The sequence below is a fragment of the Podarcis muralis genome, chromosome 11, assembly GCF_964188315.1.
Source record: "Podarcis muralis chromosome 11, rPodMur119.hap1.1, whole genome shotgun sequence".
In the NCBI taxonomy this organism is placed as follows: domain Eukaryota; kingdom Metazoa; phylum Chordata; class Lepidosauria; order Squamata; family Lacertidae; genus Podarcis; species Podarcis muralis.
The window spans coordinates 30549514-30573442 of NC_135665.1; the positions used below are offsets into that span (position 1 = coordinate 30549514).

Below are 23929 nucleotides of genomic sequence, written 5' to 3' on the forward strand. Positions count from 1 at the left end.
TCTTCCAAAGAATCATGGGAACTGCAATTTGTACAGAGTGTTGGAAATTGTAGCTCAGGATTTTTGTGGGAAGCCGTGCGCTTTAAATGTATGATGTGGATGGGACCAAGGCTGGGGCTGGGGCTAAGTCGTCAGGAGGGCTGAAGCTCATTGCCCAAAACTCTGGAGAACTCCTGCCAGTCAGAATACAGAGCTAGATGGGCTTAGCATCCTGTGTTCCTAAGGGCCTTTGATCTGTTCTAATCCTAACAGGAGCAGGCCAGGTAAAAGACTGAGGGAAGAAAAATATTTTTAAAAGTCATTGACCTAGAAGATAAAGGTTGATCCTAGACCAGGCATAGGCAAACTCAGCCCTCCAGATGTTTTGGGATTACAACTCCCTTCATCCCTAGCTAACAGGACCAGTGGTCAGGGATGTGGGAGTTGTAGTACCAAAACATCTGGAGGGCCGAGTTTGCCTATGCCTGTCCTAGACAATAAGGAGAAGAGGACAAGGAAAGAGGCAGGAGTTTGAGGGGGGAAAGGGTAAGTGGGAGAGAGAATAAGCACATGACCAAAAGTCCCGAATGGAAGGCACATGATGAAATGTACACATGACCAAAAGCCCCCAAAGTGAGGAAGACTGTTAATGAACTACAATATAACTAAACAGTATAGTATCAAGACTGTTCTTTTTTAAAAAGGGGGACTTCAAGTTTGTAACCTGTTTTGAGTCTATTATGTTAGATGGAAGGTGAGATGCAAACTGAGATCTTTTAAATAAAAACAAATCTCTCAGTAGCTTTGTGATACTTCTAAGTATAACTTCATAACTTTGGAGGGAGCAGGCATGCTGATTTTAATTCAAAACACACTAAGAAAAGGAACCATATTTCATTGTACAATTCTTACTGCTGTCATCTACTAAACTCCATATTTTAGCTGTTGGGAAGAATATTTTTTCTTCCAACTCTTTGTGCATTCATGTCCTGATACACAGCCCTTTGAGACTGTAAACAAAATAACACAACATGGCTATTTCTAAGCTTAAATCCAGAGGGTTTTTACATATTGTATCCAAGGAAAATCACAACAAACTTATTATTGATCAAGCAACAGTTGTACATCTAACATTCCATAACCACATGCTAGTGATAGCTATCTGTGTTTCCTTGGAGAACTGAAACCTGCTTTGCAATCAATAAACTACATCAAGTAAGTGACACACACGACTCAAGACTATCTGTCCTGAAGCCCTTCAAAATATGGAATTCCTTCTATTCTTTCAAATAAGAATTTGGTTTTTTGTTTGTTTGTTTGTTTTCAAAATGTATATTTTAATACATGAAGGAAATAAACAAAATAGAGAAAGTGATATCTACTATTCCTGAAAAAATTGAAATGTGTTCACTAAGGTTCCTACAGGTTGCAAGTAGCTCATCTTTGAAAACAAGATTTATTTAACTGACATGCTAGCTCAAGCCATATATAGAATATAGCTATTTTGAATTGTTTCCTATGAGTCACATACCATTCTTTCCTAACACTGATATAAATATTTTTGACTTGCAATTTTAAACAAAACCTCCTTCTCTTTCTTGCCAATCCACATTTTTTTCCTGGCCTTTGTTCCCACCCACCATTTTGTTTGGTCGTTTCCCCCGCTGTTCATCCTCCCTTCTTTTTGGCCTATGTATTGTTTCTCTTTCCTCCCTATCCATCTCTGACTTGGTGGGGGGATGTGTGGAGGCAGGTGGTCCCCATTCTTCGGGGCTTGGTTTGCTGCTTTTCCAGCCACAGAACTTAATCCACCACACCCATATACCACTGCATGTGTTGACAGCAAGACCTGATACATTTTCAACTACGACAGCAGATTTTTCTTTAAAGCCCTGGTTTTCAGTGCAGCAAGCCTTATCAGCCACTGATGCTTCTGTGCTCTGTCAGCCCTCTGTCTTAACTGCCCAAATGGCTATAGCCCCTAAAATTCTCAGGACACACACACCCCGTGCCCCCCAAACCCAAAAGAAAACCACTTCAGCTACTGCAGCAGTTGCTGATGCAATTAGTACCAAGGCAGTGCTGGATCAGCCGCCACACAGGGTGCAATATATGGGACATGAAAAATCTACCAGCAGCAGTGCCTATCTCCCCTTCCCTGTTCTTTGACTGATCACTGCATGGCAGAGACAGTGATCTGGAGCTGATGGATGAATGGGAGCCAGAGTGGCAGAATTGTTTAACTCTTCCCAGCAATTCTCTGAGAAGGAGTCTTGCGGCTGCTCTGTTCATGCTTTTGACTTTCAGTACTGCTACTGTTGACTTGACACAGGCATCACTTACCTCCTCAAACAGTTTCAACTGGCTTTTATTCCCAGCCAAAGTGTTTTTTAAAGAGGGCATCCCTATATGTCCTCCTGTGGTACATCGTTTTCATTCGAGGAACTTAAAGACTCTTGTGTTCAAACCATTCCAAACTGTTCCTCTCCACATCCTTTCTCATAAGGTCCTCCTTTTGATGGCCATCACATCAACATGGCTTATTTTGGAATTGAGTGCCTTATGCATATTCCTGAAAGACTGTGTGGAAAGACTGTGATTCTTTGTATGGATCTATCATTCATGCCTAAGACAAATACAAGTTTTTACTACAACCAGAACCTCCTTCTGGCCTAACCGGATTCATCCCTTAGAGAAGGCCTGACACATAGTGGATCATCTACTGGGTGCTTAAAGTCTGTATCAGCCAGACTAAGGACTTCAGGTTGACAGAGGTGTTGTTTCTTCCTTTCCACCCTCTTGGGGTAAGAAAAGCTAGCATGCTGGCTGAGGGTATGTATCATCTTGGCTTATGACTCTCTCAAGCTGCCTGCCCTGCAGAATATCACAACCCATTCCACAAGGTCTGCTTTTACTATGGCAACATTTGCCATCAATGATCTTTTTATTGGCATCCACAGAGCTGGCACTTGGTCCACACCAAAAACTTTGGATAAACATTATAAACTGGACTTCTATGAATCTGCTGACTCCTCTTTTTGAAAATGTGTTTTGCTGCAAGTGGTTCTGTAGACTTAGGTGTCCTGGAATTCCCTGCATTACTGGGACTCCTTTGGTACATCCCACCTGCTGTACTGTCACTCAGGGAAAAGCACCTTTCAGGGGAGACCAAGAGTTCCTTTTCTGGTTCTTGGCTTTAGTGGAGGTAAAGCCAACAGTGTTGGAATGAGCAGCTTATATGTGCTAGTGAATGTAATTATCTGAGACGCCCATCTGCAAGTATCATGGAAGTATTGCCTGAAGTTGGAATCAACCTTGACATCATTGGAGTGTCACACATTCCTGAAAATTCATTCTGGCGGTTAATAAATTATCATGACTGCAATCCACAACAATTCAATTTTGCTGTCAATTTTAATAGGAACCTATGTTACCTGTTCAGTTTTATTGCCAATATGTTGTATTCCATTAAAAAGTAAAAGACTCCCATCTTTTTATTTAAAAATCTCATAGAACGCTCAGTTATCCTAATTCGTTTTAATGCTATCAGCATGTAAATGCTGCTTTTCATAATCTTTGCAGACACTCAAATTCTAAAGGAATTTAAATGTATTTAATGTTTATACTATTCACATATTCTTGGTACAAAGTAAGTCCAGTAAAAGCATATTGATGACTAAGTCAAGGTGTACCAAACTATCTCAGCTGTCTCCAATATTAATTTCCAGTTTATTTTCCAACATCAAATTATTTAAATTCTATAAGGCAACAGTGTTGGGAATTCATCATTTATGCATCTCATCATTTCACACTAGCACTAAGATTTACAAAATCAGTTCTCACGTTGTCATACGCTACAGGAGAATAGCACAACTCAAACATGGAATACTGTATTGCTCTTGTATCAAATACTTTCACAGATGCTTTCCCCAGCTTTTGAGACAAGAGGCAGCTGCTATAGGATATTTTATACAGAAAGAACATTTCCTAATAGCTGTGGTTATGCACTAATGATTAAAGTAAGAAATTTAACCTGAATATATTTGTCTGTTAGTAGTATTTTCATTACTAGTAATGGACAGTGGGGGCAACCAGGTTATTCACTGGTGTTTAGGCTGCATATCCATTTGAAAATTACTTTAGAAAAATGTCTGGAATGTATTCCAATGAAGACAGGGGGGCATTCAGTATCCTTCAGGGTATCACCTTCCATCTAGCCAGGGGTCAGAGCACTCTTATTGTTTTACTTTTTTGAGAGAATGTCCCCATAATCTCCAAGATGGGCCATGCTTCATAGCCAGGAATCAGTTCCACATTTAAAGGTTAGCACCACCACCTTGAATCATACAAAGAACCAGGAATCAGTTCAGTTGTTTAAGCATTGACAAAATACGTTCCCAATGACCAGTCTCAGTTAGTAGCCCAGCGTCTGCATTTTGATTTACTTGTACTTTCTCTGCAGTGTTGTCTGCATTCTTCAAAGTAGTCTAATCTACCAGGCTATTTTGTCCAGGACAAGTTACTTCTAGGGCACCAGCTGAAGTTAATGAAAGGCGCCTTGGACTACTAAGGTCACTTGGGCCTCTAGTGACAAAGTTGGATCTTTGAACACTTCTTGATTGTGGACTTGATCCTTTGGGGGTGCCACCTACTCAGAACCCCACTTCCCTGGACAGATTCCCTACTCACAAACAGTACTTTCATTTTGCGTGGCTTGAGCTTTTGTTCATTGGTTCTTTTCCAGTCCATTACTGTTCTCAGATAGTGATTTTAACACCACCAAAGGTCAGATATAAAGGAGAAGTATTGTTTCTTCACTTTCATCACAGTCATGGTGAGGCTCAGTAATAGGTTTTAACTATGTTGGGTCACCACACAGTAGTTTCCTGCAACTTTCACTACAGCTATTCTGCTTCCTACATCACAATTCCCAACACACCAGTAAACCAAGGAATTAAACAAGCTTTACCTGATGAAGGCAATGTCAATCACCTCACAAAATGCCTACAGTATTACCTGGCATTTCGGCTAGAAATTTATCAAAGTCCACCACCCCTGCAGAGAGAAGTGGTTGCTGCCAGTCTGAACCTTAGCAAAAAGTGAAATGACCATGAGAAGAGAGACCAAGAGAAATCCTCCACAGCCAAATAGCCATCTTCTGCCACAGTTGAGAAGGTGGCCTCCCACATTCATTTGACTGATGACATGCTGAGAGAATGTATGGTTGTCATGGCAGTCATGAACCCCTGAATCTCGCTATGCAAGGCAGACAAGAACCACAAGCCTAGTAAGTGCTGCTGGGCTAGAAGCTGGCATGCAGAGAGCTGCTCACTGCTGCAAGCATACTCAAAAAAAGTTCTTTAAGATCAACAGAAGTTGCAGAAAAATACCTCTTTTGTTTGCAAGGGAGCAAATGGCTATAAAATGTTTATTTGTGGGCACTGAACTATCCTGTGTTGGGACATGGAACAAAGCAGAAAGAATTCTGTATTAAGTGTAAAGGCTACACAATAGCCCAGCTCTAGAGAATACCAGTCTCTGTGGAGCAACCGCAGGAGAGGGTTGTTACTGTCTGTCATTCTCTGACTAGTAGAAACAGGAATAATTAAAATGTAAATCATAGCTTAAATCTGAGCAGAAAAATTTTATATTGTACTTTGACTTGAATCCTAAGAACAGCAAGTGGAGTGTTGTTTGTGCAACAAGGCTTTCCCGCCACTGTTGTGGGTTTGGAGACACTATATTCCACCCTGTTCAGCAACTGTAATTTTTAAAAACTATTTTTAACTTGCATTTTAAATTATTGTAACCCACATCCTGGGACGTCCTGGTAAAGGGCAGATAATACCAATAATAATAATAATAATAATAATAATAATAATGTGTGAACAGTGACTATGACTTGAAATTGGAGACCCCCTTGTGTTGAACTGAAAAACCTATAAGTAGCTCATTGATTCCAAGCCAAATACTTGTTTGCTGTTCAAGAGCTGTTAAAGAAGTATGATTATTGAACTATTTCTACTTGAACTACTTGTATTTTTCAGGACATTTCATAGTAGTGTTGGTGATCCCTTGCCCTCAGATTTTTTGGAGCCTACTGTTGACCAACCATTACGCTGGTTATCTGGCATCACAGAATTTTCCCCTTCTTTACTGAAGTAAGTATCTTTATATTAAAATGTAGATAAGAAACTGAGATAGAATCTATTGATTTCTCAGTTCAATGTTATTCCTTTACCGTATTTTTCGCCCCATAGGACGCACTTTTTCCCCTCCAAAAATGAAGGGGAAATGTGTGTGTGTCCTATGGGGTGAATGCAGGCTTTCGCTGAAGCCTGGAGAGCGAGAGGGGTCGGTGCGCACTGACCCCTCTCGCTCTCCAGACTTCGCGCAGCTCTCCGCAAGGCGCGGGAGCCCTGCACTGGGCTCCCGCGGCTTGCGGAGAGTTGCCTGCATGACAAAGGCTGGGCGCGCTGAACTCAGGCTTCCCCTGCCCCAGCCCTGCGCCTGGGGGGGAAATAAAAATTTTTCCCTTTATTTTCCCCCCAAAAAACTAGGTGCGCCTTATGGGACGGTGCGTCCTATAGGGCGAAAAATACGGTATTTTTAATTTTAGCCTGCCCTTCACCAAATGAGCGTGTTACAGGAATATCATAAATAAAATAAGTTAAAATCATAAAATAAAACCACAGAAACAACAGTATCAGAATAACAGAGCAACTGTTCAAGTCAATTGCAATAGACTATTATACAGATATCAAATATAGTTTCTTCATACTGGTTTTCTTACACAGATTCCATGTGGAGCCTGTGTAGACTTAATGTATAGACTATACATTGTTTTGCCCAGCTGATGGGATCTGAAATGAGCCACACTTCCTCATCCAGATGCTCCACTCTCTGATACAAATTCCCTCTATTGCTTTTCTAATGGGGTGCTGACCATAAACATGGTTTTAAGCCACTTTGCGATTTCTGCTTTTGTTTACCATGTTTGAGACTGATGGTAAGAATGTGGGCCAAATAGTGAGCAATGGTGCTCACACATTCCCCAGCCCACGTACCCAGGGCTAAACTACAAGCATCTTATATTTACACCAGCTTCCAATTCAAACTATTTTAGTGTGATGGTAATTGTTGAAGAATGGGTAGTTCTTCTTTAGCAGTATCTAATTATTTTAACATTGATGTTTGATTATAGACATAATCTCTTGCTTTAGTAATGTCTAAATGTTCTGTTCTTGACAATAAAATAACTCAATCTAAGTTTTTCTTTCCCGTTTAACTATTTTGACTTTAAATTTTGAGTATTACATGAAACTTTATTTTGTATCTGGAAAAAGTAGTAACTTTGGGCATTAGAAAAGCTAGATAATTCTACAAAACTAAACTTCATTTGAACAACTGATTTGTTCGTATTTGGTATTTTTAGAATTTGTTGCATGTTTGGAAGCAATGCATAATTTCCTTGCCGTTTCAGTAAGTGTAATGACAATTTACATATGAAGCATATGCCATCAGCTGTACTGTCATTCTTTTTCTAACTTTGGACCAAAATTCCTCCCACGCCCGTTTTAGCAGGCTATCTATGCTCCCCACAGAATTTGTATCCTTTCTCAGTAACCTGCATATTTAAATGAATGCTATGATTTTTTAATACTTATTCTGAAAAAGTAAATCTTTAGCTTCTGCTACATTTAATGACATGTCTTTAATTTCAACATGCCATATTTTTCCATGTATAACACACCCCCATGTATAAGACAACCCCTTTTTTTCTGAACCCCAAATTGAGTCAGAGCCTGAACCTGAGACCAGCCTCCCCATGCCAGAGCCTGAACCTGAGACCAGGCCGCTTGCACCAGAGCCCAAACCTGAGCCCAGACTGCCCGTGTCAGAGCCCAAACCCGAATCCAAGTCCAGACCACCCGCACCAGAGCCCACACCCAAGCCCAGGCTGCCTGCCACAAAGCCCAAGCCCAAACACCTGTACATTCACCATCCTTGTATAAGATGACACCCCCCCTCAATTTTTGACTAATTTTTTAAAGCAAAAAACATTGTCTTATACACAGAAAATTACGGTAGCTTTTTCTACCATTCAATATAGTAATGCAGAAAAAATAAGAGGAAACTGCACTTCAGTTTATTAATGTCCAGTGTGAATGGAGGTTCTTTAGAGGCAACTATAAAACATATAGTCAGCATATCTGTGTAAACCCATTTATAGAAATAATCATAGCTCCATTCAGATATCAAGTGCCTTGTAGAATTGGAATCATATGAGGGGTAGAGCAGGGGCCACACTTTGTGTCCCCATCCACTCCATCAGGTCCCTGTCAGTTGGCCTTGCTGCCCTCTGTAAGGCCTATTCTGTATGGGTGTGCTCCTCATGTAATTTAGAACCCTAAATCTTGTAAAAAGACTACTCAAATAGTGCATGCTTCCCACTTCAAGCCTTTTCCAATGCACAGAGGAAGATGGAGCAGATTGTTAGGGATTCAACCAAGGGCCCTGTGAACATTGACACATTTCTAATCGCGTATGACCTAGAATACTCCGATAGGGTTCATGTCTTTATCATTACACATTAGTCAATATTGCATGAATAATGTGTTGAAGCTTATAAAATAAGACTAAATAAACAGTATAAATGTTTTGACATGAGAAAGAGCCCCATTGCACAAATGGACTTCAGTTTGTGTAATGCTGGAATCAATCTTTAGATTAGATGTTAAGCTTCCTGTAATATAACTCAAAGTAGGATTGGAAAAAATTGATGTTGATGATATGCGTACTTAGTTATATACTATTTTTAATTCCCTCTGTTCTCCAAGAATGTCAAGACAGCATACATGGTCCTCCTCACCCCCGTTCTATTTGCACAGCAATCCCGTGAATTAGGCTGAGAGTGTGTGACTAGTTCAAGGTCATCCAGCCAGCTCTGTGACTGAGGATTTTAAGCTGGCTTCTCTGATCCTAGTCCAGCACCCTAACCACTACATGACACGACACGACACAACATGACACTGTAAACCACTTTGATATTTTCATGATATAGCAGTATATACATATTTTCATAACTATTTAAATAAATAAATACATGCATGCATCTTTAGTTAATAATAAATGATTTTCCATGCATGTTCATGTTGATTTAGTGGCTGAATGCCCAATTTTAAGCTTTGGTGAATGTGCATAAAAGGAGGAGGTTGAATTACAGGGCTATATCCTGATTGCTGGTGCTGCAGTTTCCATTGGCATTGCCGTGCTAGTCATTTCCTCCTACCTCCAATACAGCTTAGTGGTACCATGTAAAAGCATCCATATATTGCTGGAAAGGATATGAAAAAAGTGGTAAGATTGCCAACAGCTCCTGGATGAGCTGGCCTCCCAATTGTAGTAGATTCGTAGAGGTAGATGCAAACCATCACTTGTTCTTTTCTTAATACCAAATTAAACATTTATATGTGTCATATTTTATATATAGTTCACCTTTTCCTCTTTACGTGGCTAGCCTTGTGTTCACAGCTACATGAGCTTGTAAGATGAGAGAACATATGCTTCTCCATATGTCCAATATAAAACTTTTCAGTGCATTTACTAGTGTTAGTATAGTGGCTTCGGGGAATGTCTGTAATACTCTTATTTTCCCTCTGAGTGAATCACATCAACTGTACATTTCAATTTGCATGATGCTCTAAGAGCCAAGAATTGGCAAATACTGAAAAGCAATAACATCCCATCTGGTCAATGATAGTTGAGCTTTTTCTCTACCTCAATATTCCATAAGTCACTTTAGATATTACTTTAAATACTTAACTGTCCAAAGGCCTTGTTTTTCTTATGTTTAGAAATTGAAGGGAAGTGTTGCTCTAATTTGTATAGTTAGATACCTAATTACATAGCATGGTAATGGTAGCATGGTGAAAAGAGCTATGCATTTCCTGAACATTATCTGAATACATAGAAATGTTGGGAAATTGAGCAGGGAACTGGGCTAATATGAAGCCTTTATACTTAATATATAATTTAGAATCATAGAACTTCCATAGAGTTGGAAGGGACCCAAAGGTCATCTAGGCCAACCCCCTGCAATGCAGGAATCTCAGCTAAAGCATCCATGACAGATGTCCATCCAACCTCTGCTTAAAAACCTCCAAAGAAGGAGAGTCTACCACCTCTCATGGGAGTCTGTTCCACTGCCAAACAGCTCTTACTGTCAGAAAGATTTTCTGAATGTTTAGTCGGAATTTCCTTTATTGTAACTTGAAGCCATTGCCTTGAGTCCTACTCTCAAGAGCAGGAGAAAACAAGCATGCTCCCTCTTCCATGTGACAGCTCTTCAGATATTTGAAGATGGCTATCATCTCTCAGTCTCTTCTTTTCCAGGCTAAACATACCCAGCTCCTTCAAGTGTCCCTCGTAAGGCTTAGTTTCCAGACCCTTGATCATCTTGGTTTCCCTCCTCTGCACACGTTCCAGTTTGTCAACATCCTTCTTAAATTGTGGTGCCCAGAATTGGACACATCTGTTTTATGTTACCGAATATACTTTTATAATTCTGCCTTAATTATAGTGTGACAAGTAGCTTGCATCGTATTTCCCACCCAACCCTATTTGTTTCTTTCTTATTTCACAGACTTGATTTCAAATATTTTATAACATCACTCTAAACACTTAAATACAACATTGAACTAAAATATAATGCCTCAGATTTATTCAGGCATTAAAAATGATTTTTGCCTCATGAAACAAGAGCATATCTGGCCCCAATGAAAGAGATAAGTGAGGTTACTTTGTATCAGTTAAAATTTGGCAGCCTACCAAATGTTAATTTGCTTTTTAGCTAGTTGAGATTAAATGTAATTCCTTCCCTGAGCAGCCTTAAAGTAAGCAACCATGAAAGCATTTTCAGAGTAATCTGGGAGGAATTGACATTTAAAGGAGTTAGCATTACATCTGCACTTTAAGGCTATTAATTTCATAGATAAATTAACGACATTATTCTGTCTTTATCTTACATTTTGAAAGGACTCCATCAGCCAGAGGAATGGCAGCCCAGGGTCAACTCAAGCTGCTCTTATCCCAGCCATGCTGTAATTGGAACTTGCTTTTGGAAACCCTGCTACATCACGATTGTCTCTTAGTGAAACTTTTACTGAGGAGTTCCAGTAAGTACTGACACTTTCTATAGTTGCAATATTTTACCGCTGAAGAAACACAAGTAAATTGTTCAGGATTGCCACATTGTTCGCTATTTTAATATTAGCAGAAGGATCGTGGTCATCACTTCACATAATTAGCATTAGGCTCAATACTTGCAATCTAATTTTCTCTCATTTTTTTGCTCAGGATTTTTTGTTTGGATAGGAATTCACATTTATCATGCTAATCCTGTTTAAAATATAATGTGTTTGTTATTTACTAAAACGTTAGCTGTAGATATTCTGCAGCTCTCTTGATCCGGCATTTGGTCTAACATTTGTCAGAAGAGCACCACAACTAAACTTTTGTCCTGTTTTTTATTGAATGTTGCAATGCACTCATTTACCTATTTAAATGCATGTCAGCAAAGACTGAAAGATGTCTGAAGCTCATATTCTCCCCCTGCTGTTGGATTATATTTACTAGTGTGTTCAAGGATCACAAGGATGGAGTGACAGCATTTATTAAGCTTTTGACTGACCATTACCCTGAGCTTCAGCGGATTGCATCCTGCTTAGACACGCTGAGCTATAAACAATTGTTTCTCTAGCACAGAACACGGATATCATTTAAGAGTTTGTTTTTGTAAGAAAAACCCCTATTGTGTAAGAAAAGACCATAGATCTTAGCCTAAAAATACTATTACATGCCACCCCAATCTCCATGAGCAGTGTGAGAATCCAGGGGTTCCAACTGCTTACACAGGGTTGGGTTTCCTTTAGAAAGATTGAGGCACAGTGGCTAGTGTCTTTAAGAAATATGGTTTTATTAAGACATAATTACACCTAGAAGTTTTTGTACAAAGATTTCCATAATAAAAGACAAAAGTGGAAAGGACCTAACAGAAGCAGAAGACATCAAGAAGAGGTGGCAAGAATACACAGAGGAACTATACCAGAAAGAAATTGATGTCTCATATACCCCAGGTAGTGTGGTGGCTGACCTTGAGCCAGACATCCTGGAAAGTGAAGTCAAATGGGCCTTAGAAAGCATCGCTAATAACAAGGCCAGTGGAAGTAATAATAATAATAATAATTTATTATTTGTACCCCGCCCATCTGGCTGGGTTTCCCCAGCCACTCTGGGCGGCTTCCATAGAAACCAAAAACCCCACTAAAATATCATACATTAAAAACTTCCCTGAACAGGGCTGCCTTAAGATGTCTTCTGAATGTCAGGTAGTTGTTTATCGTTTTGACATCTGATGGGAGGGCATTCCACAGGGCAGGCGCCACTACCGAAAAGGCCCTCTGCCTGGTTCCCTGTAGCTTTGCTTCTCGCAATGAGGGAACCGCCAGAAGGCCCTCGGCGCTGGACCTCAGCGTCCGGGCAGAACGATGGGGGTGGAGATGTTCCTTCAGGTATACTGGGCCGAGGCCATTTAGGGCTTTAAAGGTCAACACCAGCACTTTGAATTGTGCTCGGAAACGTACTGGTGATAATATTCCAGCTGAATTATTTAAAATTTTAAAAGATGATGCTGTTAAGGTGCTACACTCAATATGCCAGCAAATTTGGAAAACTCAGCAGTGGCCAGAGGATTGGAGAAGATCAGTCTACATCCCAATCCCAAAGAAGGGAAGTGCCAAAGAATGCTCCAACTACCGCACAATTGCACTCATTTCACACGCTAGCAAGGTTATGCTTAAAATTCTACAAGGCAGGCTTAAGCAATATGTGGACCGAGAACTCCCAGAAGTGCAAGCTGGATTTAGAAGAGTTAGAGGAACCAGAGACCAAATTGCAAACATGCGCTGGATTATGGAGAAAGCTAGAGAGTTCCAGAAAGACATCTACTTCTGCTTCATTGACTATGCAAAAGCCTTTGACTGTGTCGACCACAGCAAACTATGGCAAGTTCTTAAAGAAATGGGAGTGCCTGATCACCTCATCTGTCTCCTGAGAAATCTCTATGTGGGACAAGAAGCTACAGTTAGAACTGGATATGGAACAACTGATTGGTTCAAAATTGGGAAAGGAGTACGACAAGGCTGTATATTGTCCCCCTGCTTATTTAACTTATATGCAGAATTCATCATGCGAAAGGCTGGGCTGGATGAATCCCAAGCCGGAATTAAGATCGCCGGAAGAAATATCAACAACCTCAGATATGCAGATGACACAACCTTGATGGCAGAAAGTGAGGAGGAATTAAAGAACCTTTTAATGAGGGTGAAAGAGGAGAGCGCAAAATATGGTCTGAAGCTCAACATCAAAAAAACGAAGATCATGGCCACTGGTCCCATCACCTCCTGGCAAATAGAAGGGGAAGAAATGGAGGCAGTGAGAGATTTTATGTTCTTGGGCTCCATGATCACTGCAGATGATGACAGCAGTCACGAAATTAAAAGACGCCTGCTCCTTGGGAGAAAGGCGATGGCAAATCTAGACAACATCTTAAAAAGTAGAGACATCACCTTGCCAACAAAGGTCCGTATAGTTAAAGCCATGGTTTTCCCAGTAGTGATGTATGGAAGTGAGAGCTGGACCATAAAGAAGGCTGATCGCCGAAGAATTGATGCTTTTGAATTATGGTGCTGGAGGAGACTCTTGAGAGTCCCATGGACTGCAAGAAGATCAAACGCATCCATTCTTAAGGAAATCAGCCCTGAGTGCTCACTGGAAGGACAGATCCTGAAGCTGAGGCTCCAGTACTTTGGCCACCTCATGAGAAGAGAAGACTCCCTGGAAAAGACCCTGATGTTGGGAAAGATGGAGGGCACAAGGAGAAGGGGACGACAGGATGAGATGGTTGGATAGTGTTCTTGAAGCTACAAACATGAGCCTGACCAAACTGCGGGAGGCGGTGGAAGACAGGAGTGCCTGGCGTGCTCTGGTCCATGGGGTCACGAAGAGTCGGACACGACTAAACGACTAAACAACAACAACAACACACCTAGAAGTGGGCAGTGGAGGCTGTGCAGCAAATGATACCCCAAGAGTGTCTTCCATTGCCCCTCTCATTGCCCACTGTCTCTCAGTGCAGCTTCCTCTGACCATTGCTGCATGGAGATCTGGCCTGCCCTGCAGCTCATAGAGGTCTGGCCTCTGGCCTCCTCCCTCCTTCCCAGCAACACCTCTCAACAAAAATCCAAGACTCCTGTAAAATGACACTCTTTTCTGCCGCCTTTCCATCACATCAGCAACCCTTGCTTTGCACAGACCTGATAAGGTTCTTTGACATGTAGATGCCTTGCCATTGTTTGATAATGGCTTGCATTCAACCAGCCTAGTCAGGCTGGTTTGCCCAGGGATTCCTTGTCTGGTACAATTCTGTAGCTTGTATTTTCCTTCTTAGCCCAAATATTAGCTAGATTCTGACATTCATTATACTACAAAATTTTGTTGTAGGTCCACTTACACTTTCACTACTACCTCAACTTCTGAACTTTTCTTCTTTCTTTATTCAAGAATCTGAATTATCAAAAAGTGGAGAACAAAGTACTTGCCTAGACATGAAGAGCAGCCAAGAACCTAGTCTGACTGAAGCAATCTTTGCAGTGCTTTCTTATTGTACTTTATCTCCCAAATCACTTGGTGGTGTTCTTGAAAACTACATGGAAAAAGAACAGATGTGGGATTGTTTATACAATATATCAGGTATGAAAAACACAGTGAAATTTTCTTTCGGGGGTGTATCCAGTCTTGCTGGGAGTGGAGTTCTGTTTATGTGATTCACCAATTCCTACCTCTTGTAGTTACCTATACCACACTCCCAATTTGCCCCAGAGGTCTTCTTCCAGTTCTAGGGGGGCAGCAACATATGTGTGGGATACTTTAGAAAATATAAAATTGCATCTGAAAGAGGATCTTAGGTTTCAAATTGAGAACCAGTTGTAGAAATTTCTTATAATACCACAGAAGTTACTTTCATTCTTGGATGCTCTAGGAAAATCTCCACTTAGCTTCATCTGTAGCACCACATCAAGCACTTCCATTTTGAACTTCATTTCATGTGCCTCGTTCTTGCAGATTTAACTCAGTGTTTTCTAAAGCATTCATTCATTCATTCATTCAGAGTATATTTATCCTGCTCTTCAGCCAAAAAACGGCTCCCAGGGTGGCACACAAATGTCAGTGATAAGACAGTTCTTGCACTAAGGTTAACAATTTAAAAGCCATGATGCAAAATGAAAGAGAGGAAGGAGGGGGATAAGCAATCCTGGGACTATTTCTTAGTTATCTAGAACTCTGGTAATGAACAACTGAAATGGAAAGATTTCAAAGAGAGCAAGACCCAAATGTTACTGATGGAAATGCCTGTGTATTCCACTTCTTTTTATAGCCTGATGGAATGGCTGCTAATGACAGTTGAGGAAGGAGCCTGAACTGGTATTTTCCTCTTCTGTAGCCAGGACCAGAACTCAGTCTATTCCACCATTTAAGAAACTAAACCACCAAAAGCCACAATTACCTTTAAATACAATACATTGTTATATTATCACACAGGTCAAGTCAGTCATGATAACTTGTCTAAGTGCAAAGATAAACAGAAGTAGTATGTTGGATAGTAGTAATTATCAGCTTCTAAGCAAAACAACAAAGGCATGGCAACTGAGAAAATAATGATTTATAAAAGTGTAGCATTTGATAACATAGTATTGTTATGTAGAAACTTATTTTACTCTGGTTGCTTTTTTATTATACGACTGTACCATGGAAAAGTATACAAAACTTTCTAAAATAGTAACATTAAATGTTGCTAAAGAGGCTCAACTTAATGTTTTCTTTTAAATTAATATTATTACTATTTTGTCTCCAAAGTTTCTAGTTGCGTTGAGTCAGAGCCAGAGGTTATCAGATGCTTGAAGCTGACTTTGATTAATTCAGTTAAGGGTATTGTGAAGCAGATCATTTCTTTGATGCATTCATGGGAAGCAACGGAAAACTATGGAACCTATCAACACAAGCAAATTGTCCCTGAAAGTTTGCTGAAGACTGTTCCAAAGGAGTGGAATTACACACCTAGAGAAATGAAGAGAAAAGAATCTGGGAAATGTAGGTGTGCTTATATAATTCCTGTCAAAATAATAGCTATACATTTAACGAGGACAAATCAAAACTGAAAAAATTAGAATTAAGTGGTGTGATTTGATAATGAATACTATAGTAATACAATTTATGGTATTTTAGAAGACTATTCATGGAACTGCTTACATACTTTGTCTTACTGAGTTCTTAGCGCAATCCTTGCCATTGTGGGCTAGTGGAAGGCCCACATTCAGCAAGGTCTCTTTGGGAAAGCAAATGGGGTGACAGAATAAACATACTATTAATCCTGGCATTGGTGACTTCAGTATTGGATTACTGCAATTCACTTCATGTGAGGATTCCCTTGTGCTTGGTCTGGAAACTGCAGTTAGTGCAGAATGCTGCAGCCAGATTCCTGACAGGAGTGAAACCCTGTCAACATATTACTTCTCTACTCAGAGATCTGCACTGGTTGCCAATTAGTTACTGTGCCAAATTCAAGATGTCACTATTAGTATATAAAGCTCTTAACTATTTAGGACCCATTTACTTGAGGGATTGCCTTATCCATATACACCCACTTGGCCACTTTGAACTGTGACACTGACATTTTTACAAGTGCCATGTAAAGTCCATTCCACACTTGCAAGGAATCAATCTTCGCATTTGGCAGCACATGCACTCTGGAACTCCCTGTCTATTGGCGTTAGGCAGATACAGTCAATGCACTGTTCTTGGTGCCTGCTGAAACCCTTCAGTTTCAGAGAGCCAGTGTGGTATAGTGGTTAAGAGTGGTAGACTTGTAATCTGGTGAACCAGGTTCGCGTCTCCGCTCCTCCACATGCAGCTGCTGGGTGGCCTTGGGCCAGTCACACTTCTTTGAAGTCTCTCAGCCCCACTCATCTCACAGAGTGTTTGTTGTGGGGGAGGAAGGGAAAGGAGAATGTTAGCTGTTTTGAGACTCTTCGGGTAGTGATAAAGCGTGATATCAAATCCAACCTCCTCCTCCTCCTCCTCCTCTTCTTCTTCTTCTTCTTCTTCTTCTTCTTCTTCTTTTGTTGTTCAGAAAAGCCTACCTTGAAATGTAAATTTGACATGCATTCTAATATGCAATTTTTTATAATGTAATTTTTAACTACTCATGTTATTTATATTTTGAAATGTTTTAGGTGTAGTTGTTTTCAACTTATGACTTTTTAGTGATAATTTTAATGCATAGTCTATATAAACCAATAAAAAATATATATCTCTGTGCACAGTACAAACTAAGATGCATAGTACTTCCCCCATCCACCCTGGCATCCATACCATCCAATAGAGAGCTAGTTTTGCTCTTGTTGCAATAAGTTTCCTTCAGTACAGCACTTATATTTTTACCTCACAGGAGAGAATGGTAGCCATTCACTAATATGGGAAAAAAAATTGAGGGGTATATTTAGTGATGCTATTTGGGTAGGGGCTATAGCAGTGGACACAGGTAAATGTCAACAATCATCAAATTGTTACAGTTAAGTTGGCTATTCTTCTTAGTTCAGTGTCTGGCAAGACTGGCATTATACCATGTGTTTGTAGTGGTTGGGTGGGAAAGTAGAGTGGGTGGGACCCTTTCCTACACTACAATGCTGCAAATAACATACACCCTTGTATGTCTGTCGTGGTAGCTGTCATGATGTGGCTAGGTTCCTAGGCTCCCAGTTAGCCAGATGTTTCTGCAATTGTGTTGGGACAAGTGAGGAGGCAATACTCTTTCTTTCTTAGCTTACATATGTGGTAGCAGAAGCAGAGAGCTCTTGTGTGCTCTGCCTTTGTTGTCTCCACTGTTGTCCAGTCACACTGGCTCTTCTGGGTCTCTGAGCGCTTCTTGCAGGACAGGAAGATGCACCACACAAGAATAACAGCATGAGCAACAGAAGATAAGGAACTTAGTGCCATAAAATAAGCACAACTGCCACTTACGATCAATTTTAATTTTATTTAAATACATTTAATACATTATTGTATTTGCTAAAATTATGTTAGTGATAGCTAAAGGTCTCCAATTATTAAAATAGCAACCTGTTTTTCTTTACATCTTTTACAGTTTATTAAACAGATTGCTATGTTCATATTTTGTTTATTGTAAATATGTTACGATCATCACAAGTTTAATTTATAGTTTATGCTGGGGTGTAACATTGGAATGTACTTTGTCACATATTTGTAATATGTAATGGCATGCCGTTTTTAAAACTTGGAACCTTTCCCTCTAATTAGCTCCTGAGACAAGTTTCAAAATCCTTTATTCATTTTGTGCTTGAATTTAAATTTCAAAATGTCACGCTTATATTTGACTCTTACTTTTTTATGAAAGGGTCTTTAATGTGGAATGTGGGAGTAATTTATGTCTGAACCAACTTCAAGTGGTATTAAAGTAGCAGAACTGTATAGATAATTATACAGATAGTATATTGATTTTTGTTATGGCTAGATTGCAACATGGAGATGGACCCTTTACCTTTAAAATTCCTGATGAAGTAGGAAACTCAGTGAGATATATCCCACTGAATGTGAGTAAGATGATTAGTGTGCATATAAAATGAAGTGTACATAGTCTTACAACTGAAGACACTTCTTCTTAGGTTCTCAGAGCGGCATCCCATTTTATTTTCACAACCACTTTGTGAAATAGGTTAGGTTGATATGGTGAGATTCTTGGTAGAGAATAAATTCACAGAATCTTTATTTGTAACAAGAGGCTGGTACTGGCTCTGATGGCACTTAATGAATATGCAATCTTTTATCCCTACCTCCAACACACAGAAAACATCAAGTGTGAACTAGATGTTCTGTACAAGCAGCTGATCATATAATGACCCTTACCTTTGGGGTTGGGGGTCTATGCGGGACAGCGTCTGGTGCGCGCCTTGATCCAGCATGGGACATGGAGCTGAAGTGTTTTCCCAGGCCAGCATGACTCCAAATTGGACTTGCACTGGCCTGGAAAGTGAATTTCATCCTGCCCAACATTCAGCCAATCACAGACAGACTGGTTGCAGCGGATGGGCTGGGCTGGGCTGGGCCAAAAGGCTTCACTCCGATCCACTTCCAGGACATTTAACCCTGGCCTGCCTCCACCACCTTGTCCAGATGCTCAGTACAAGAGACTGATCATATAAAGAACTGGTTAATGGGATTTCTTCACATAAAAAAGGTTGGGTGGAAATATGCACTAACTGACCCTCTGGTCTTATGGACTGTCCAGGTTACACAAAATATTATCTGCATGAAGTCATGTTCACTCCACCACCACAAAATAATGGTAGCAACCCCAGCAAACATGTGAACCAGGGCTATACATCTAAGAGACATCTAAAATTAAACATTGGCATTCAGTCTTCATAACTGCATTGTATAGCAAGAGTGTTTAATGTTAATCATACCTTCTTTCATTCTTTTTTTTAAAGGCTTCACAAGGCTTGCTGCTCAGGCAGTATCTATTGTAATCAGCAAGTTACCTACAGTGATTGCATGTTTGCCTCCCCCAATTAAGTATTTCTTTTTTCTCTCTGAGAGAAAAATGCCAAAAAACTTAATTGAATCGAAAAAAGCTGGTCTTCTTGTCTGGATCTTGATTGTAATTATATGTCGGATATTTGAGGATGGAAACACCACAGAACTTTTAACGGGTACGACTCTTGACAGATGGAGCAAAGAGAAGCTCAGTTTGGTTCGTGTATGTTTGGAAAATATTATAGGGAAAAAGAAAAGTAGCCCTAAACAAGTGACTCACAAGATTATACAGAGCATTGAACAACAAAGGCCAAACTGGATTGAAAACCAGTTACTAAAGGCAAGAAAACTGGGCATAGACTGGTAAGAAGACCTGATATTTCACTTTTTGTTTTTGTTTTTTGCTACCATTTGCCTATACAACATGAGTAATGAAATGTTTCTTAGTAAAAATGTTTACTGTAGCAGATACTGAATTCCCGCAGGGCTCTGATTATAGGATAAATAGAAAACAAGGAAAATTGTGTTTTTCCCATAGAAGGGTGAATTGTCATTACATATATTCTTGCAATGGATTTTACTATGGAGATTAAATTAAGGAGGATATAGTTCATACAAAAAGCTTTTTATGGTCTTCTGTGATTAGAAACAAAGAAGCACATTTAATTTTGTAACGTGACAGCATATCCAGAAAGAAATTCAGATCTCACAATAAAAGTACCCCTCTGCTTTTTTATGAGAATAATATCAACATTTCCAGATTTTACTTCGAATTCACAATATTTTCCCAAAAAAGTTGAGGGCTTACGTGTTTTATAGCTCTCTGAGTTATGTGTATTTTTAATTGGGAGCAGGTGGATTAATCAAGTCTTCTTTATTTTATTTAAAAGCATTTATATACTGCTTCATAATTCAGAAATCTCTTTTAACAGGTGATTTTGCTGGTATTGCCAGTTATTATATAGTTGGTTGAATAAACTTCACTAGTAACAGTAGAATGTTCTGCCTATTTCATCTACATTTTATAAAGTGCAACCTCTTGTTTATAATCTGTATAGGCAAAATAGCACTATAAGACTGAGTCATCCATGCAAATGAAAATATATTAATTCAGCACATTGACTTGTGCTATTTTATTGCTAGGGGTATTTGGTTGGCAGAAACTGCAAAAAGCAGTAACAGTATCACACAAATGCTCATTGACATTGACCTTCATCATCTTTATGTGTGCATTTAATACTAATTTTCATGCTCTAATCCAATGATTAAGAGATTAAGGCTGCATATCTATTTCGTTGAACCCAGTCGGTCTTACTTCTGAAAAGAATTGCCTACAATTGTGTTGCAAGACTGGATGCCATCTATGATAAGGGGGGAAATGTTATTCACTAGGACAGTAGCATAAGTCAGTTTGTAACATTGCTAAAATTGGAAGGCCTTTTATACAACGGAAATTATATCAGTAATGTATGTAATTGGAAGATCCTAAAAGCTCTGTGGGTTAAACCACAGAGCCTAGGGCTTGCCGATCAGAAGGTTGGCAGTTCGAATCCCCGCAACGGGGTGAGCTCCCATTGCTCGATCCCTGCTCCTGCCAACCTAGCAATTCGAAAGCACGTCAAAGTGCAAGTAGATAAATAGGTACCGCTCCGGCGAGAAGGTAAACAACTCTGGTTCGCCAGAAGCGGCTTAGTCATGCTGGCCACATGACCCGGAAGCTGTACACCAGCTCCCTCAGCCAGTAAAGCAAGATGAGCGCCACAACCCCAGAGTCGTCCACGACTGGATCTAATGGTCAGGAGTCCCTTTACCTTTATCTAAAAGCTCCAGTAATACTTTTCCTTGCTTCTTATTTTTATAACAAGAGCATGCCACGATATCAGACAGATTGCATATGCCAAATTTTTATATATAAATATCTTTCAGGCTTCTTACTCAACATTTTAATAAAAGATGCAAACATTTTCTATAGCACAACATCTGTTATTTCAATTAAAAGATATACACACATACGCATGCACACACATACTCTCTCTCTCTCTTAATTGAAACATCAGTGTTTGCATCCTGTACTAATTTTTTTAGTATTTAGCTTGACAGATATTTTGAATAATTTTATCCAGAAGCCATTAGAAGTGTCACTTTTGTAGCGCCCTGTTTCTGGGAGGAGCTATGCTCTGTTGTCTTTCAGCTTATATATAGACTTTATTAACTTGGAAGCAGAAATTTACTGTGTAGGAATGTGATCTATATCACTGTAGGAATGTGATCTATATCACTGTATTTAAATAGAGAGGCTCCAGTCTAGCCAAAGTTACTTGTGGTTAAGTCTCATTGAAATCAATGCAAAAAAAGTCCCTGTGATTTCATTAGCATTCAAGCACAACCATGTGGTGAAGTCTTGTCATCAATACTACAAGCACCAAGGAGAGGTTGTGGTGGGGGTTGGTGAAGAAAAACACAAATATGGGTGAAAGAGCAGGGTTGGGCAGAAGAGGGTAATTTCTGGTTCATACGTTGGCAGTGGAAATTATGAACTCTTATCACTTAAGAGATGACTGCCTCTCCCTCTAAAGAAGTCACAATAAGAACATAACAAGAGCCCTGCTGCATCAGATCAAAGGCCTACTTATCCCAATGTCCTGTCTCCACAATTGTCAACCAGATACCTATGGGAAGCCCACAAGGTGAACCTGAGGGCCATAGCATTGCCCTGCTGCTGTTCCCCAGCAACTTGGTATGCAGAGGCATACTGCCTCTGATCCTGGAGGCAGTATACAGCCATCATAACTAGTTGCCACGGATATATACCCCATGAATTTCTGTAATCTCCTTTTAAACCATCTAAGTCAGTAATCATTACCAAGACAAAGGGGCAAAAAGTAGATGAATTGAAAGTTCTCCCAGAATCCTGTAATCAGGGAGAAATGCATAGGTACGTATGTACCAGCCCAATATGAATACTCAGGTCTAATGCAGATTGAAAGCTTTAATTAAATATAAATGAGGCAAACTAAAGCTGGAAATCAAAACGTCACATATAATAATACCAGTTCAAGGCTTACCATGCTTGTGCTTATTTAGCAAAAACAAACAAAAAACCCTCACAACCTATGCACAAGAAAGAGGTGTTGATGTGAACTTGGGTAACACAGAAGTTTGCGGATGCTCAAAAAAACTTTAGGGGGGAAAGTGTACAGGGCCACCCCCACCACTAGCATAACTAGGAGCACAATGGTTCTAGAGAAGATCTGCCCAGGGAGTGAGTACTTGACCAAATACAGTGGTACCTCGGGTTACATACGCTTCAGGTTACATACGCTTCAGGTTACACACTCCGCTAACCCAGAAATAGTGCTTCAGGTTAAGAACTTTGCTTCAGGATGAGAACAGAAATCGTGCTCCAGCGGCACGGCAGCAGCAGGAGGCCCCATTAGCTAAAGTGGTGCTTCAGGTTAAGAACAGTTTCAGGTTAAGTACGGACCTCTGGAACGAATTAAGTCCTTAACCTGAGGTATCACTGTATGTGCTTTTGTAGTCTCCCTTTCCTGGTGTTCCAGAGACAGCTGGGGTCCCTTGACAGCAATGAAAGGACTGGAACCCTGCCTTCTTCCCTGACTGAGAGACCAGAGAGAAAGCAGCACCTACTGCTTTGTTTGATTTCCCCCTTTTTAAAATATAAAGCAGTGTAGAAATAAAATGAATAATAAGAGTAATAATACTGTTGCAGCCTCTTGCATCAGTGGCTGACTAGGTCAGGTGGCATAAAAGCAGGGCACCCTTAGGCAGCAGACTTGGCATCAAAGAGATGACATCAAAAAGTATTTCCCTTGGGGAATACCCTTGGGAATGCTGAGGGTGAGGCAGTTACCCCCTTCCTAGTTTGATTGTAACCAGGCGGAGGCTGGATAGTGGGGTGGTCACAGAGTGAGAGCCCATGCAGTAAATTGTATGCCAATTTTCTGGTGCCCTCAGGGTGGGAGTACATGTCATTTTGTCTGGAAGAGACTGTGTGGGTCTTGTGTGCATTTAGTAAAACTGTTCTAATCTGTCTGATACCTTCTGGGATACTTGCCTGATTGTAGTAGAATTTTTGTCACTGGATCGCTGGTTACATCATGTGCTTGGGAGGAACTTTTTGGGGAGGGAAGAACATGGTAATGCCACCCGAATTTAAATGATCACGGGTGATAAGAGACATTGTGATATTTTGTTGCAGGGTCCCACTTGTCTAAAAAACAAAACCGCTGTCCATAGCTGATTATTTTATTTGCTAAAG

The 23929-nt window shown here is 40.1% G+C and overlaps 1 protein-coding gene across 8 annotated transcripts in view; it reads left to right on the forward strand.

Annotated features, from left to right (window-relative positions):
* The window catches only part of KIAA0825 (KIAA0825 ortholog), a 192562-nt gene that overhangs the window by 55924 nt on the left and 112709 nt on the right, over positions 1 to 23929 (forward strand). For 7 of the 8 annotated variants that reach the window (XM_028747987.2, XM_028747985.2, XM_028747986.2 and 4 more), the window contains 5 exons: positions 6027 to 6140; positions 11017 to 11156; positions 14602 to 14790; positions 15955 to 16188; positions 19605 to 20013. In XM_028747987.2, the coding sequence (XP_028603820.2) occupies positions 6027 to 6140; positions 11017 to 11156; positions 14602 to 14790; positions 15955 to 16188; positions 19605 to 20013 (1086 nt within the window). The remainder of the gene's footprint in view (positions 1 to 6026; positions 6141 to 11016; positions 11157 to 14601; positions 14791 to 15954; positions 16189 to 19604; positions 20014 to 23929) is intronic. The other variant, XR_013394645.1, reaches the window with a different exon arrangement.